The sequence below is a fragment of the Mesocricetus auratus genome, unplaced genomic scaffold, assembly GCF_017639785.1.
Source record: "Mesocricetus auratus isolate SY011 unplaced genomic scaffold, BCM_Maur_2.0 Super-Scaffold_100010, whole genome shotgun sequence".
Lineage (NCBI taxonomy): Eukaryota > Metazoa > Chordata > Mammalia > Rodentia > Cricetidae > Mesocricetus > Mesocricetus auratus.
In genome coordinates, this window is record NW_024429194.1 from 80,757,690 (window position 1) to 80,775,180 (window position 17,491).

General features: G+C 56.0%; 1 protein-coding gene across 1 annotated transcript in view; it reads left to right on the plus strand.

Moving 5' to 3' along the window:
* The window catches only part of Shisal1 (shisa like 1), a 64,225-nt gene that overhangs the window by 6,913 nt on the left and 39,821 nt on the right, over positions 1-17,491 (plus strand). Inside the window, exon 2 of the mRNA XM_040754051.1 lies at positions 16,400-16,495. Coding sequence (XP_040609985.1) covers positions 16,429-16,495 — 67 coding nt within the window. The 5' untranslated portion in view covers positions 16,400-16,428. The remainder of the gene's footprint in view (positions 1-16,399; positions 16,496-17,491) is intronic.

Genomic DNA, 17,491 nt, shown 5'->3' on the forward strand with positions numbered 1-17,491 from the left:
CACCTACTGTTACCCAAATGCCTGGGACAGCAGGACAGGGTAGCCAGCCTGGGGAAGCGACGGTCTGTAGGAGGGGCGTGGAACTCTTCTCTGGGTGGCCTGACTTCTTATAGGGTACGGGATGAGTGAGGAAGGGCTAGAAGCCTGGCTTCCAGGCTAGAAGGGAGACTGGGAGGGAAGCACAGGGAGGCAGGACTGGGAGGGCCACTTGCCCCGTGCGTCTGACCCGTAGGACTGCCCAGCAGGGTCAGAGCCTGTAGCCTCCAGCTGTGGCCTGGCATCCATGGAAAGCGGAGTGGACGCAGAGATCATAGAATCCATACCTCATCCACTCAGATACAGCATGGAGTTCACTACCACCCACGGTTGTGCCCAAAGCAGACATTACTAATCAACTCATCCTAGCAGGACAGGTGACTCTGTGCACTGCGGTCTTATGAGCCCCTCGAGAGGACAACTAGCTACCGTGCCTGCTGTGGGCTATAGGATCACAGAGCTGATGTAGTCCTTTCGTGTCTGTGGTTCAGCTTTGCACCTACAGTAGTCTCCTGGACAAGGGAGCTGGAGGGTGGGGCTCCATGGTCCCAGGGTGCCTCGAGGATCCTGTCCTTTCTAGGGAAGTAGAGATATCCCACCAAGGGCCTCACATCATTATGGGTCCCCAGTCAGGGGTTCCCCTGTGGAGCACAGACCCCCTCCCCCCCCCCCCGTTCTGGATCCAGATCCTCACCTGTCACCTGCAGGTCCCAGGTCCCAGCATGAGCCCCGGACAGGCTTGGGTCTCCATCTAAACCCTGGCTAAAATAGGAGGGGAGGATGTCACCAGGAGAGAGACCAGCCCAAAGGCTTGCGACTTCTCTCCTGAAATCCAAACAATCGGACAATCTGTTCGGGATCGATTTAGAAGCAGCAGAGTGAAAAAAAAAATCAGCAAATACAGTGTGAAAGCTATTTTTTCTCCCTCAGCGCGGCTGGGAAGCGGCTGGGCTGGAGTTTATTTGTAACCTGGCCAAGGCTAGCCAGGCCTCTCCCCTCCCCATAGTCCACTCATGCCCTCCCTTCCCACAGCCGCCTCCTCTACACCCACTTCCAGCTGGACACCTGGGGGCTCACTGAATGACATCGCTCTCCTTCAGCCTCTGGGAGCCACAGAGACAGCCATGGTGGGCTTTGTGCTCCCCAGGCACTTGACTGGGGTGGGGGGAGCTCCCAGGAAAAGCACTGGGCCAAGGCCCTGCACACCAGCGACCCAGGATGGCACATATCCCCAAGTCCTAGGGGGCATATGTAGTAGCTGTTCAGTAAACAGTTCTAATCTGAAATGGTGAATGGACGGGGGAAGGGAGGAGGATCAAAAATAAAGCTCAAAAATGACTCACGTGTCCGGCTCCTGGTCACACTGCTCTTGGTGGGGATGGCGCTGCAGCCGATCGGTCTCCAGGGCCTTGTCTCTGGGGTCAGGAGGCAGGCCTGGACGATTCAGAGCCTCTGAGACTGTGAGAGCCTTCTTCCCACGCTTCCCTACCCCACAGCTGGACCTGAGGCACAAGCTAGTTATGTTAAAGTGGCATGCTGGACGCAGAGCCAGGGCAGAGTCAGGGAGGGGCCAGGACAGAAAGCTGACACTTCCCTGGTGGCCCGAGTGGTCCCCTGGGAGGCTGGGGGCTGTAGGCAGCTGATATCTGTTGGTGTCTCTAGGCACCTCTGGGCTGTGGAAATGCTGGTGCCTCAAATGTGCCTGCTGTTCCCTCACAGGTGTGGGAGGGGACTCCTGGTGACCCAAGTTGGTTGGTTCAGAGACTGGCAGCTTTCTCCTCTAAACCCCATTTTCTTTCTGAAGTCCAAAGCTAAGAGCCAAGTTCAGTCTAAGTCCCCGGAGCTGTGTGATCTTAGGCAGGCAAAGCGCCTCTCTGGGCTTAGGTTTTTGTTTTTGTTTTTGTTTGGTTTTTTTTTTTTTTTTTTTTTGTACTGCAAACAGATCACAGGGGCCCTTCCTCTTTTGAATATTTAAGCTGCCGAGGTTTGTGGAGCCTGGCACATAGTAGGTGCTCAGGACAGTCTTTTCTCCCTGGTTCCACTGTGTAGAAGCAGATACTCTGTTTAGGCTCTGACTCTATGGATTTCAGTCCCTGGGACGGGGGTGTTTCCCCAAGTGACAGTGGGATCAATGTCAGGGCACAAGGGAACCCTTGAGACCGGGGTGTCTTGAGTACCCACCATGATTCAAGCAGGAGCCACATGGATGGGCTGGATGGGGTGGAGGCAGCGTAGACAGCCCCATACCAGGAAGGCTGAGACTTTACTTGGGTTCCGATCTGACATGTGTGACCCGCCACAGGGTACGTGCCCCATGCATGTGGCAATGTCTCAGATCAGGCCTTGATCCTTCTCTGAGGCCCCTGGGTGGCCCTGGCCACTCCTTGCCTTCCCCGAGCACACACAGGGGACCAGTAGGAGGAGGGGCAGCTCCAAGGTCAAAGATTCACTCTCAAGCCTCCCCTGCCTTAAGGACTAAGCCGTGTACACAGGGTCCTCTCTCCTCAGCGGCTGTGGTCGCCCTCTGAGGGCGGGCACCCACCCACCCACCCAGTTCCTCCCTGTTTCTGGTTCTCCTTAGCCTTTTGCAGACCAAGCTCTTTCACAAACAGCCTCTGATGTTACCTCCCCGGGGTGGAAGAAAGTTCTGAGCCCACAGTCCCCCAAAGTGGTGCTAATTAGACCTCCAGAATGCTGTTTACCTAGACATCAACGGTGGCCACAAAACATGGCAATTTCCTCTCTATAACCAGACACCTTCCCATTGGAAAAGGTCAAGTTTCCTAGGGTGGGCTGGGGGAACTTGGCATCCTCTGGGTATTGCATGATGGGGCTTTGCCTTCCCAGATCCCCACCTAGGGTGAGCCCCCAAAGTGAGCTTTTGTCCTCGTTTGTTTTCTATTGCTGTGACAAAACACTGAGCTAAACCAATATGAAGAAGTGCTGTTTGACTCATACACCCCGGGTCACCCTCCCCCACCTCCACTACCTGAGAGAGGTCAGAGCAGAAAGTCAAGGCAGGAACCTGCTGGAGGCAGGAGCTGGAGTGGGGGGCATGGAGGCCGCTCCTCACAGCTTCTTGCTCACCATGCTTTCTTATAGAACCCAGGGCCACCAGCCCAAGGGAGGTACTGCCCCACTATGAGGTGGTCCCTCCCACATCAAGAAAATGTACCACAGACTTGCCCACGGGCCTTTGCTCAGCTGATGTTTCCAGATAAACCCTAGCTTGTGTCCAATTGCTGAAAAACTAACGGGCACAGCTTCAAAGTTTCCCTAAGGTGAGCCTCCCCACAAGAAAGTTCCTCAGGAAGGTCCCCCAAGGTGAGCTCTCCCAAAGGTGAGTGCCCCCAGAGCTGGGTGGGTTGGTGGACAGTCCTTCCATCATCCCCCTCTTGGCATCTGCCTGGGAGGGGCAGACAGGGTGCCCGCAGACAAAAGCACGGACAGGCTACTCTTGTCCCAGTGTGATTAGATCTACAGCCTCCTTTTGGTCAGGGGGTGAGGAGTGAAGGGGGAGGTAGCGAGTGATGCTCTCTCTGCTCTGAGGGGGGCAGAGGAGGGAACCCCTGAGGCAGAAGCCCTGGGGGTCTGACCTGGGAGGAGGCACAGGCAGGAGAGCCCCTGGGAGCCAGGTCCCTCTTCCAGGAGAGACGACCTGAGGTTTGATCTGGTCCTGAGGGAAGCTGTGACCCCGTGGCTCCAGGCCTTACCGGGTAAGAAGGAGTGAGGGCCCCACATGGAGATTTGTGCCTTAGCTGGTGTCTGCTTTGGGGCATAGATGGAGGTGTCCTTGATCTACTCTACAGCCTCCGCTGCCTGCAGCCCTGGGGTGAAAGGCAAGTTTGGGAGGTGATAATCCAAGATAGATTTGGGGTTTGGACCACTGAGGAATTCTGACTGGGGTGGGCTTGATACATTTGGGGTGCCAGGGGCCGCAGGCCAGCTGATGTTTCCAGATAAGCCAGCAAGGGAGAGACTTGCCTGCTCAGATCTGGGCTAGAAGAATTTTCACCAAGGGGAGCAGGGCCACTCTTTGCAGCCTTAAGAGGTGTCTGGTCCTCTCTGTGTCCCGCCGTGCCGCTGAGAAGCCACCCTGAATGGCAATGAGAACAGGTAGGTCTTGCCCACCAAGGCCCGTAATCAGGTCACAGGTCATCTATGGGGCTGAGCCACTGTTGAGAGGAACACCGAAGTCTTGCCAGGCTCACAGTGGCAGCTTTAGTGCCAATTGTGGTGAGTGTGAGAGGGGACTCATCAGTCCCAGCCTTGGACCAAGCTGGGGACAGCTATGCGAGCGGCCACAGTCCTCCAGGCTGGCTAAGAGGCTGACTGTGACTGGGGGGGGGGGCGCCCATCTCTGTGGCAGTCCTATTTGCATAAGTTTGAAACTGATTGGCCTAGAGGCAACTTCATTTGATCACAGATGACAAGCCTGTAGTAGGAACAGCAGCCGCCATCAATTAGCTGCCTTGGTGACTTGATTTGTTATAGTTGGCACTGTCGCCGGTCCCCAAACTCCCTCCCCCTCACTCCTTCAATTCAGCATGGTCCCCCAAGGGTACTCCTGCTTAGGGCAGCTCAACCCTGCAGACATGTGTGTGTGTGTGTGTGTGTGTGTGTGTGTGTGTGTGTGTGTGTGTGACAGTGGCACTGGAGCTGTTAGCTTGTAGCCAGGTTCCCAGGCAGGATGGGGTAACCCAGAGCTTACAATTAATTCCACCTGGCTCACAGGAAAGGGGTGGCCTGAGGGCTTGCAAACTTGGGTTGATGGTTTGTGTTAATAAAGCTTTACTCAACACCATCAGCCTTTCACTAGCTCTGTCTTGGAGCAGGGATATTAAGCCTTCCTAGCTCACCAACCAGTATCTGCAACAGCCACACTCCAGACACAGTGATCAGACACATCTGGGGATCTGCTTTCTGCACCCCAACAAAACACCTGAGACAATCAACACAAAGGAAGGAAAGGTTGTTTTGACTCATCATTTCAGAACACCTGCACATGGTAGGTTGGCCCTGTTGCTTTGGGCCTCTGGTAAGGCAGAGCGTTGTGGTAGAAATGTGGAGGAAACTCCTTTATTTACCCACTGGGAACAAAAGGCAGTAAGAGGAAGGAGAGGGGCCGGAGCCTTAGCACCCCCTTCATGCATGCCCCCAGTGGCTGGAGGATTTCTAGCTAGCCTCATTGAAACTGACCACCACCTTCCAATAGTGCCAAGCAGGAGATAAAACCCTTAGTGCATGGACATTAAACTCTGGCACCCAAGCACCATCCCATTAGACAGATGGGAACACAGAGGCTGGGAAAGACTCCTCATTTGCTCAAGGTCCCAAGCTGGAAAACTGTGCTCATTGTCATACTTGGCACACTTACTTTGCCCCCAGAGCGTCACCCTGCCAAGTGGCTTTCAGCTCTTGACTCTTCCTAGTCTAGATCCAAAACAAAAGCTTCTGCTAGGAATGGTGCCCCCTTCAGGCAGGTCTTAGAATAATCTACTTTGTCCCCGTTGGGCTGCAGTCATGTGATCCTCTGGAGAACCAATGGAGGCCATTCTTTTTCCTCCCCTCTCCCCGCCGTATGCCGAACCAGATTTCTGCTCCCAGCGTCTGTCCAAGTGTCCACCCACTTGGGCTGTGAGCTCTTAGAGGGCCAAGCAAGAGACCAGAGCACAAGCCTATTTATTCCTTCGCCAACACGGAGAGGAACTATTTACAGTGGAAGGAACAAGCCCCTAAGAAGCCAAGTGCTCCTTAGCCATGCAGTAGGGCCTAGTGAGAGGCGACCTGGGCTCTCAGAATGGAATCCCCAGGTTAGACCAAAGTGCTGAGCTATGAGGTCATCTGTGACTATTGGTCCCAGTTGACAGGAGAGAAAACTGAGGGATGGGGTCTCTGACCAAAACGTTTCCCAAGGGACAGGGTTCTGGGGCTCCCATGAAGGATGCTGGGAATCACGGGGCAGGGAGGGGGCAGGTCCCTCCTGACTCTCTGAAGGCATGGCCAGCCTGTCACTCTTGAGACATGTATGCTTTATTTTTAAGTGTGTGTGTGTGTGTGTGTGTGTGTGTGTGTGTGTGTGTGTGTGTGTGTAGGGCAGAGTTCAACATTGGCATCTTTTGGATCTTCCTCAATATTGCTTTTCCATCTTACGTTTTGAGCCGGGGTCACTCACTGACTCAACCTAGTGCTGGCCACTGAGCTCCAGGGGTCCACCCATCTCTGCCTCCTCCGTGTTGGAATGACAGGCACCCACTGCTGCACTTGGATTTTTACATGGGTGCTGGGGATCCAAAATCAGGCCCCCATGCTTGCATGACAAAGTGCATTTCCTACTGAGTTGTCTTCCTGGCCCCTATGGGTTTTTGTTTGTTTGTTTGTTTTTATGTAGAACTTCTCTACATTGCTCTATATTTTATTTGAGGGACCTAGACCATGGAATCAGATCTGTTGCTGCACCTGGCTTCCAGCTCTCTCCCATCTACATCCGTGTGGTGCCTTCAATAGTTAGTGTTTGTTGTTGGTCAGTGATATAGTAAATATCCCCGTCTGATTTTTTTACGAGAGCCAGGCGCCCGTTGCTGTGGGTCCCGGCAGAGTCTCCCATTTTCCCTGTGGGCCTTGTCACAGCTGCATGTATCCCAATACATCCAGTAGATATATATTTTATAGCTCTCTTCAGCCTGGTAAAAGAGTGTCTATCTGAATTCAGTCTTGGGAATACAAGCATCTCCATTGGCTTTGCATGGCTGGGGTGGCCTGGGATGTCTGGTGTGATCATTCCTTGCTTTGACAGCTGAGGAAGCTCCAGCATTTCTGTCTTGGGTCAACGTGTTTTTTTTTTCATCCTTTTGCCTTTGGGCTATTTCCAGGTCTCCCTCATAAACAGCGCCACTGTGAGAGCATTCTAGAACTTGGTGCCCTTGGGCCTCTCTCTGCTTGGCTAAGAAGGGGGTGTAAGCTACACTCCTTAGACCTGATGTCTGGTCCGGCAGAGGGGGATGGACCCCTGACAGGCCCCCCCCACCCCGTGCTCTTTGCTCGGCTGGCATGCAGCTGGTTTCCGTGTGGCCCTGCGTCTGCCAAGCAGGAAGTCAAGGATCCTAATGTGGTACCAACTTTGTACCACTACTCAGGAGGCAGTGACAAAAGTAGCTAGGTGGCCCAGTTACTCACGCAGGGAAGCATGGCTAAGAAGTGGCAGAGCTGAGGCTTGAACCTGAGTTCAGATTCCAAGCTCAGAGCCCTTCCTGCTCCCCTCAGATACCTCGGTTTGGGTCTCATCTTTGTCGCAAGCTAACTGGGCACATTACTTCCACCCCACGCCCTCGCTTACACACTGGGGATCACCTTAGCATCCCTAGCCTCAAGGATGATATAACCTCCTAGCCCCTACCACAAGGTGGTCACGTGACTGTGTACCCCTCGTGGTGCCCAGCCCTCTGGGCTGCCACGGTCCATCTGGATTATGGCTAGATAAGGGCACAGAGACCCGTGTGTGCTGCCTGCCAAAAAGAATAAAAACGGTTTATCTCTGGCCTTGCTCAGGAGGATGGATTCCAGGGGCAGCAGGCGGGAGCTCAGGGAGCTGGCCTCCTTTATGGCCAGGCTCTTAATGCCACCCAGAAGCTGAAGTGCAGGCTGCTGTGGGGATGCCAGCCAGTCCAAGGCAGGCGGTGGCGGGGGGGGGGTTGCTGAGCCACACAGATCTGGTGTGGAAGGTGCTGTGAGATGGGGGAGCCAGTAGCAGGGTTGATGTGGAACTGGGGTGCAGGGTCAAGAGTTGTGTCCAGCCTGACACAAGCATCTCAAAGAGCAAGGAAGGGTGACTCTCGACACAGAAGCCCGTCAGGTCTGCCCATGTCCTAGCTTGCCACCCCTTGCTGTGTGACTTTGAGCTAGTATTGACCCTCTCTGTGCCTCCGTCTAGCATGGAAGGTGGCTAGGAAAAGAGCTAGGTGAGAGACCAGGGCCTGGTGTGGTGTGCTGAGAGCTGTAGGCCTGAGGTGGGGTAAGTCGGCTGCTCCATGGACCAGCAGGACATGACTGCTACTCTGGGTTGGAGGGTGGGAGTTGATGGTAGCCATCATGGAATCAGGGCAGGACGTTGGCCAAGCCGGTATGGAGTCATGCAGTGATGACCTGCCACCTTTCCGGGCTCCTGAGATATCTGTCCTTGTTGCTATGCCCCACACAATGAGGGCACAGGAGGGGTCCACACAGTGACACTCTGCCTCCTGCCGGCCTCCTCTGAGCCAAGTCTCAGGGGGTTCGCATGTGTGCTAAGTCCCGGTAAAAGGCCCCCAGAGCTGGGATATTTCACAGGACTGTCTTGGTCTGCCCATCTGAGAACTGGGACTCTCGCTGGGTGCTGAAAGGGCCCCATGGGACAGAGTCTGGCCTCCAGAGAGTGCCGGGAGGGGGATCACTGGTGACATGTTCCTAGCCTCTTCAGCCCCCGGAGCAGCCGGACTCCTTCCAGCACATGTAGGTGGGGGGGTGGCTGGCTGGAAGCCTCTTTTGCCTAAACAAGGCCCGACCCAGCTTCTTGCCTTTCTTGGGGGTTTAGGGCTGATGGCGACTGAGAGCCAGGAGAGAGGCCAGCGGCTTCAGAGGGATTACAGCTTATGCAGTATGCAGGTTTTCTGGCCCCTGCCGCACAGAACTCTGCAAATAGACAAGGTCTTGTGGAAGTTTCCAGAGAAAGGTAAAGATTGTTGGGGCCAGTGATAGGAGCCTGGATGCTGAGGGGTAGAGGCTCGGTAGGGGTGCACAGACAGCTGACTGATGGCCCGTTCATGCCCTAGCTCTGCCACCCCTTGCTGTGTGACTTTGGGCTAGTGCTGGCCCTCTCGGTGTGTCAGTGTCCTTACGCAAGAGCGTGACGGTGACTGGGAAGAGAGACCGGGTGAGAGACCAGGGCCTGTTGTGCACTGAGAGCTGTAGGCCTGAGGCAGGAGTAAGCTGAATGTTCCATGGACCAGCAGGACATGACGGCGGGGTGGGGGGAGTGTGGAGTTAGCTGACCCAGGCCTTCCCACTTCTTCAGCTTCTGGAAGGTTGGCTGACCTTAGGAGCTCTGACCCTGGTGACAGCTGACTTTAGACACATGCACTATTCCATGAGGTCCCCTCCCTACCCAGTGAAGCGCCCTTCTATTGCTCCATGTCCACCCAGTAGGCCGGCCCAGCGTTGCTAGGCAGAACAACAGTGAGGACGGATCAGGTTCCCAGGGGGCAGGTGTTCACATGGTGCAGCCTCTCCACCTTCCCTTCGACTCCCCATTCTCTCCTCCCCTGCACCCCGGTGCTGGGAGTCTCTGTGAGCTGTGGGGTGACTGTGATGAAACACACGGTACCTTCCTCGTGCTCAGAACACTCCCAGGCCCCGCTGGCCTGCTATTCCTCCCTTTCCTACCCTACCCGCACAGTTTTAAATTCGCCTCCTGCCCCAGGGCCTGTGCACGGCTGGGCTCACTGCTGGCAGTGTGTCTGTCCCTTAGGATGTGTGGGCCGCCCCATTACAGACAAGAAACAAGCTCAAGACCTTGCACCTGTCCCTGGCACCAAGAGAGGTGCCACATCACACTTTGATAGGCAGTGGGAGTGCCCGCCATTCCTCCCCCCTGTCACCGTAAGGGACATTCCTCAAGTTGCGTCTCTCTCCGTGAGCATAAGCCTGGGCTTCCTGAGGCTGGCTCTCTCCTCTGAACGGCTGGTTGCCAGGAGGCCTGAGGCAGAGGGTGGTCATGCTGAAAAGGCAAAGATCACCTCAGCCAGGCCCTCCCTGTCCTCGGGGGCAGAGGGAGACTGAGGCCCAGTAAAGAGCTGATAGTGGTCCCGAAAAGAGCAGGGCCCCCTCTTCGGGCCTTAGTTCCCCCCCCCCGTGAAGCAGGATGGCAGTGGGGGTCGGCTCAAACATCTAGCAAGCACACACGGGACTGCTGATGGGTGTAGAGCGGGGAGGCTCTGGAAGGGGGCAGCCCCGGCTGGGTTCAGAACTTGGACCCTCTAGAGCCCGATTGGCTGTGAGGTGGGGAGCAGACGCTGAGGGAAGGGAGCCTTAAATGGGGATGAACTCTGCTCTGGAAGGGGGCTCAGGGGGGCGGGCGGGAAGCTGCATTCTTCCTCAGACAGGATGACATCGTGCACATTGGGGCTCTGAGCTGGGTGGGCGCCTGTCCCACCAGCCCTGGGGCTGGGACCCCTTGATCGGATGAGGCTGCAGGTCCAGGTGGCTCAGCACAAGGAGCTAGCCATCCTCACTATGCCTCTGTTTTCCTGCTCTAGAAGTTTCTAAAGCTTTGCCAATGTCCAGAGTGTCCGCAGAGTTCCTACTCTGGGGGAAAATGGATACTTATTTAGGGTCTACTGTGTACAAACTATAGAGCTGGAGTTAAAAGTCTGGGAGACTGCCAGGCTGTCAAGCCGTTCGCCAGCAAGGGTAGTAAAGGCCATGCAGGCTGAGGAAAAGCCTAGCAGAGCCAGGGAGAGCTGGAGTGGCCTCCGCATGGTCTTCACACACATCTGCTAAGGGGCACGGAGCCTCTCGTGACGTGATCATTGCCTTTGGGAGCTGCTTGTGGACAGCTCCTCCTGTGAGCTCAGAGCCATTGCAGGTGTGCCTGCTGCCCCAGCTTCAAGTCCTCTGTCTAGCGTCACTATCCTCCGCAAGGTGGGTGGCATGGGCCCCCTGTCACACACCAGAAGACAGACCAGCGAAGCAGCTTGCCCTTGCCCTCCCTAGCTAGCTCAGTGCCAAGGCTCCAGCTCAAAGCCATCTGTGTTGGTACAGAGCGGAGTCTGCACCCCGAGTCCAATGAGTTGAGGCTGAGCAGCCCCCAGTCAGCCTGTGGTGGACCACCCTTCAGCTCCAGCACACCTCTTGGCCTCTCTGAGCTCTGGATTGTGGTTCTCATAAAAGGAGAAGGTGACTCCATTCAGCCAGCTCAGCATGGGTGCCTACAGTGAGCCACACCCATTGCCCCAGAAGACAAAGAGCCAAAGGAAAGTGGTCTCAACAGGGTGACACAGGGCTAGCTAGCATCAGCTGGGATAGACTCACAGTAGCTGCCCTAGGGAATGAGGGGCTGACCTACCCCTCCCACTGCTGGCCAAGCACCCTGGTTGCAGCTGGTGGGTCACCTCTCCTGCCTCTTCCCGAACCCATACTGCAGCCACCCCTCTCTGACCAACACAGTGAGGGAACTCACCCCTGTCCCTCCTACTGCCTCAGACAGATCAGAGTCACAAGCTTTGATCTGCCTCCAAGCTAACGGTGACGTGTCCCAAGTTCCAGGTACATATTGTCCTAAAAAGCAAAACCCAGGAAGCTGACATCAGGCTAACTGCTGGGGACAGCACTGGGAACTTGAGTGACAATTGTCACTCATGACGTGTCTTCACAAGACTGTGTGGGAGCTGGTGGGTGTTGGGTCTACACATGCATCCCTCTGGGTTGTGGGGTGTGTGTGTGCATGCATGAGTGAATGTCTCTTGGGTTGTGTGTGTGCTGAGCAGACATGCAAGCGTATGCATTGTCTTGGTAGTTGTGTCTGAGTGTGCATGGGCCCGTGTCCCCATCAGCTGGCTATGTAGCCTCACATCCCGGTCTCTGGTGTGCACTTCTTGACACTTTGTTCCCTCCACCCACGCACAGTATCTGGCACAGACCGGGATGGTGAGCCAGGGTGAGTGGGGAAGATGCTGAGCTCTGTCCTAACCCTGCTGATTGCCATTTGTGTTCCCTGTTTATGGCTCCCATCTGGCCACAGGGCTGCTACCCACAGGACTGTCTGTGAGACCCTGGAGGGCCTAGGCCCGGTGGGATTATTTATGCTAACACTAACGTCTCTGCCACTGGTAGTGGGGCCCAGGTTTAATCACTAGCTCATCACAGGACTGGCTTAATGCCAGTTCTTACCAGTTCACCCGTGGCCGTGGGACTTTGTCTACCAGGTTTGCTTGGCTCCCTGTGGCAGCTCCTCAGGTGTTCATGGGACAGCACGGCTACTTCAGAGGTGAGGTGACATTGACCTGTGCCACATAAGCAGACCGGATATGGACATCCCAGACAGTTCACCTGGGCATGGGTAGCTACAGCAGGGCAAGACTCTGGGCTTCTACTTGGGGCCACTTGGAACTGAGAAAGTATAGAACTCTCCCCACAGCTTTTGGCTTCCTCGTATGCTTCAGAGCCTGGGACTGACAAGTGACTTGTCCTTGTGGCCCTTGTCTGGCCCCTCACTTCACTCTCAAGACAGGACACAAGCCACATGAACACCATGGCCCACAGTCCCTGCCCAGGCCGAGCATCGGGACAGTTAGGGTGGGATACCATTTTGGGGGGCTCTTGAGGTGTGATTGGGAGGGGAAGTTGTAAGTGGACTCTGCCCATTGAGCCTCTGGCCCTGACTGCAGGGTGGGGAGGGTGGCCCTGGGGTAGCGAGGTGGCACCTGCAAAGGCTCAGGGGAGCCACAGGCCCTGGGGGCAGAAACCTATGCAGCAGGTGGTATGGGGGGTGGTGAGGCAGAGCCAAGGCTCCAGTGGCCAGCAAGGCCTTGACCTCCAGGGTAGGTGATGGTCTGGTCTGATGCGCACCATGCACCATGGAATGTGGGCCTGCCTGGGAGCCGGGTTGGTGATTGACGCTGATGCAGAGACCTGTAGGCAGCCCGTGCAAGGGCTTCATGCTGCAGGAAGAGTCTTGGGAGAGCACAGCAACTGTGACTTCAGTCCATTTCTACCCTTGTTCTCAGGCTCAGAAGACCGAAGGTCTCCCAATCACTAGAGGTGTGTGTGGTTGGTTAGAAAAAAATGTGTCAGAGCCAGAAAATAGCCCCAGGCAGAGTGGCTGACCCTGAGGGCTCCACCTGCAAGCCTGGCTGACCCTGACCCTCTAGACCCTGGGACACCCTCCCCACACCCAGCGGGCTGACATCAGGACTGAGCATCAGGAAGCACCAGAAGTGGCTGGGTGACCAGGCCGTGGACCATTGACGAGGCCCTCCAGTATCTCCCTCCCGCCCCCCTGTCCCTTGCTCACCGTGCCCTTGCCCTGCAGAGCGCTGATGACGGGAAAACAGGCCCATTCTTGGCGGTGGGTGGGGTCTCATCCATCTCACCAAGGCCTGTTTCTCTTCACATGCCCTTCTTCCTCCCCTCCCCGCCTCACCAAATTCGGTGTTTAAAAATAATGAAATCTCAGAGCAGCAGTCCCCAGCTGACCCGAGGAGAGGGTGGGCCATGGTAGTGCGCGCCGGACACGATCCTGGACCCTGTCAAACTTCAGGCAGTGAAGTCCCACATCACTCTTCAACTACTCCGGGGGTTTTATTGTTGGTGGCAGAGCTACCATCGTAGGCAGTTGACCGGTTTTCAAAGTGCTGGAACACACGAGGATAAATCTCAGACGAGCCGGCACCACACGCTCCCTGGGAGGCCTCACGGGCCACCATGCTGTTTTGGCGTTAGAGGTAGAATGCTCTTTGCCTCCTGTCTGAGTGGCTGTGTGAGACTGGGCGGTGCACACCACCTCTCTGAGCCTTCATTTCCTCAATGCTGAACTGACCTGTGGGTGTTGGGTTAGTGTGAAAATCAGCCGAGGTGATATGGTGATGTACGGGGAGAGCACACCAACATAGCAGGTGGGGAGAGCATGCCAACATAGCAGCCACCTCTAGGGGTGTCACAGACCTCAGAGGCAGGCCAGAGGAGAGATAAGACCGCTTTCAGTCCCTGCCCTTCTCCAGTGGAGTGAAATTCAGCAGCCGTCACTCTCTGCACGTCCCAGAGTATCTGACAGCCTGGTGCTCCCTCCCCACCAGGGCCTTCAGTCCTGGTTTACTTCTCTGAGGCCAGACCCAAGTGGGGGCTGAGCATCAGTTGGACCATGAAGCTGAAGACGATTGAGACCTTCTCAGGCTGACTCACAGTTAGCCACATGGTCACTTAGCATGGGCAGGACCAGCTGGGATCCTGTGGGGCCAGGGTTCCCCCAGAGCCTGGGAACCCTAAGCTAAGCCCTCTGCTTGGGCCCTGCAGTCAGGTCCCAGTCAGGGACCCTTCTGGCCTGGCAAAGGAACCCAAGGATGAGCCCTCAACAGTCCAGCTGTGGACACCAGGAACAACAGCCCACCCCTTGGACAATGATTTCCTCCTCCATGTGCTCAGAGCCTAAACCCAGAGCCTGGCCGGCCCCCAAAGTGCTGGGATACAGGAGCGCCTGCATATCTCAAAGGAGACCAGGGGCCTGCATTCCCCAGAAGGCCTGGCAGGCCCTCGATGCATGGGAGGTAGACTGAGCTTTGAGGGAGGACAGTCTAGCAGGGGAGTAAGTGAGTTAGCACATTGGTGTCAGGAGAGTGTGAGATTCCACGGGTCTTAGTTGAGGGGCAAATTGTCTGTGACTCCAAGGTGACAGGACTTGGATTATGACAGCCTCAGCATCAGCCGGTACACCGGGTCTTTGCTGGGGGTGAAAGCTAAGAGGTGGGCTGAGGCGGATGCCCTGTGGCTCTTAGAGTCAACCTCTCCCCCCTCCCCCAGCTCCTCCTTGACACAGAGACAGCCCTGGGGCAGCCCCGCCTCACAGGCCAGAAAGGGTGGGGGGATGGGCACCTGAACACCCAGCCAGCCTCCCCGGCCTCTCCTTCTGAGCTTGTAGGGTGAGAACCCCCTACCCCGGTGGTGAGGGCATCTCAGGGGTGCTCCCTCCTCACAGCGCATTTCGCATTTCTCGGAGCTGACCCTGTGGGTTTCCGTATGGAAATCCTCTCCTAAGTGCTCTCAGAAGCCTTAATCTCTGCTCTTCCGCCCAGCAGGAGCAGGGGCGGGAGGCCAAGCTCAGAGCAATTAAGCAGCTTACAGTTTAAGAGGGACTAGAAGGAGGGGGTACAGAGGGGCCCGCCCCAGGCCCATAGGGGCCATGCCACCATCGAGATGCAGTGTTGAGCTTTGGTGACATTCGTCCTGATCGGCAAGCTTGTCCCCTCTGCCAAGGTCAGCATCTGTCCCTACAGGTACATATATATACCCCAAGGCCTGGGCTACTGGAACAAGGGCCCCTAACATACATGCCTGACCTAGAGCCAACCTCCGCGTCACCCCAGTGGCCCTCAGCCGACCCTGACTGATCCCTACGGAGGCAGGGTACAGGGTGAAGCCCGAGTTGGTTCCCCCCTTCCCTCTGTGACCAGGTGGAGAGTCCCCGAGGGCAGGGTGGCACCAAGTCTGCTGCAGAAGGCTGAGAAGGGCTCGGGGACAGTGTGGGCTGAGACAGGGGTGCTCCCTATGGCCCCGGGCACGGCCCTTGTCACGTTGAACTGTAGTTTTGCACTTGGGCATTGTCCCTGACTGTCCTTGAGAAGCTGATGCTTGCTGTGCAGGCACTAGAACCATATGAAGGGGCAGGAGTCTACCCTGAGAAGGGCAAGGACCCGTGCACCACGTAGGCTGTGGTAGCCTAGTGCTAGGGGCCCGCTTCCGCAGATACAACCATTCTAGGCACTTCCCCTGCACGAGAGTGAGCTGGATCTGTATTTCTGGGTCCATCTTATTTCACCAAACCCTACGGCCAGCAAATTCTTCCACAGTGTAGGGTGTTTCAGAGCCTTCTTCCTTTCATGTTGGTAGTAGTGGGAATTGAACCCCGGGCCTTGCGTTCTAGTACTTAGCTGCCCCCCCCCAGCTCACTGCCTTCCTTTTTCAAGGCTGAGTAATATTTCACATACACGTGTTTTGTTTTATCTCCTCCTGTCTGTGGAGACTTAGGTTATTTGGGCTGCTGTAAATAAAGGCTGTGGGGGTGGGGGTGGGAGTACACAGTGGAGCCTCTGCAGTGTTCCGAGTCCCCCAGCACTGTTCCCTGCTTACTTGTGACACTGGGACACACACCACCAGAGAAGGCTCCCGTCTCCATTGTTTGCTTCCTCTTTAATCGGTTGCTGTGTCCCTGGTGCCTAGAAGGGTGGCCTGGCCATTGCCAATGTGCAGAAAGGTTAATGGAAATCACCCTCGGAGACTCAGCAGGGAGGCAGGGTCTCAAGCCCTGAGGTGGCAGGGGTAGTGGACTTGTCGTCCCCCCTCCTCCTGGACACCTGGATGCTGACTTCACCACCTGAGCCGTCGGCATCCTTTGATTAAGTCTCATTTTGCCGTGAAAAGCAAAGGAGGTGCCGGGGCTGCTGGGGGAAGGTCATTCATTCCAGAGAGGAAATTGGATGGAGGTGTTTCCATCCTCCGTTCGCCCGCCCCGACTCTCCCGCAAGCTCCCGTCGGCTGCTGCCTGTCTGCTGTCCCTCCTCTGTGGGCAACAAAGCAAGTGTGGGGAGACAGTTGCCGAGACTCTCTGTGTCTTACACAGGCAGCGCCGGACGGGTCAATGCCAGCCGGATGATGACCAGTTGTGGCCAGCGGTCCTGGAACTTGCTCGCAGTATTCTCCCTGCTGTTTCCTGCAGGTAAAACCTCTGTGGGGCTCAGTGGCTAGTGGGGAGTGGGGGGTCCCTTCCAGAGCAGGGCTGCAGCTGGGGTTCTGCATGTCGGCAGGGCAAAGCACCTTCGTCTCCTGATATTGTTTCCCCATCAGGGGATGAGCTATTGGATGCTGGAGGCAGTGGAGCTGCCGGGAGCCTGCATTCAGATTTGTCCCTCTAGTTCTGCAAGTCAAAAGTAGGCAATGCCAGTCTACCTCTCTGATAGGTGAGAAACTGAGGCTGGAGAACAGAGCTAGTAGAGGGGCTAGGATTCAGACCCAGGACACGGGAGGAGCCACACCCTCCTGGTACCAGTCGGCCCCTGGACTGACACTGAATGCAAGCTTGGGCTCATAGAAACCAGACCCTCCGTGCCTCCAAACTAGAGTGGAGTCAAGAACAGAGACGACGCAGCCGGTCAGCCAGGACCTAGTCCACGTCTGGTCCTGCACAAAAGCACTCGCAGTGCTGTCTGCCTTTGTCTCGCCCTCTCCCCTCCTGCGTCTCTGAGCCATTCTCTTTCCTTGTATATTTGCCCCTTCTCTGTGTATCTCTCTTAATGTGTCTCTGGTTCTTTGTATGTCTCTCTCACATCCCTTTCTCGATCTCTCGTCTCTGCCTCTTTCTGTCTGTTGTGCGTGGATCTCTCTCTCTCTCTCTCTCTCTCTCTCTCTCTCTCTCTCTCTCTCTCTCTCTCTCTCTCTCTCTCTCTCTCTCTCTCTCTCCTCTCTGAATCTCCCCACACTGTGGCCAAGCTGTTGCTCAGGACTTGTGGCTTCCTTCCCTCACCCTTTACTTGGGGTGTGTGCAGCTCAGAAAGAGTTGTGAAGGGACTGGGGTGTGGAGAGGACTCCCAAGAGAGGTCAAACTGAGGCCAGAGTCTGGGGCCACCCCTACCCCAGCTCTCCCCCATGTGAAGGGTGACTGGTCCTCACCTCCCCAGCTCCCCCCCACGTGAAGGGTGACTGGTCCTCATCTCCC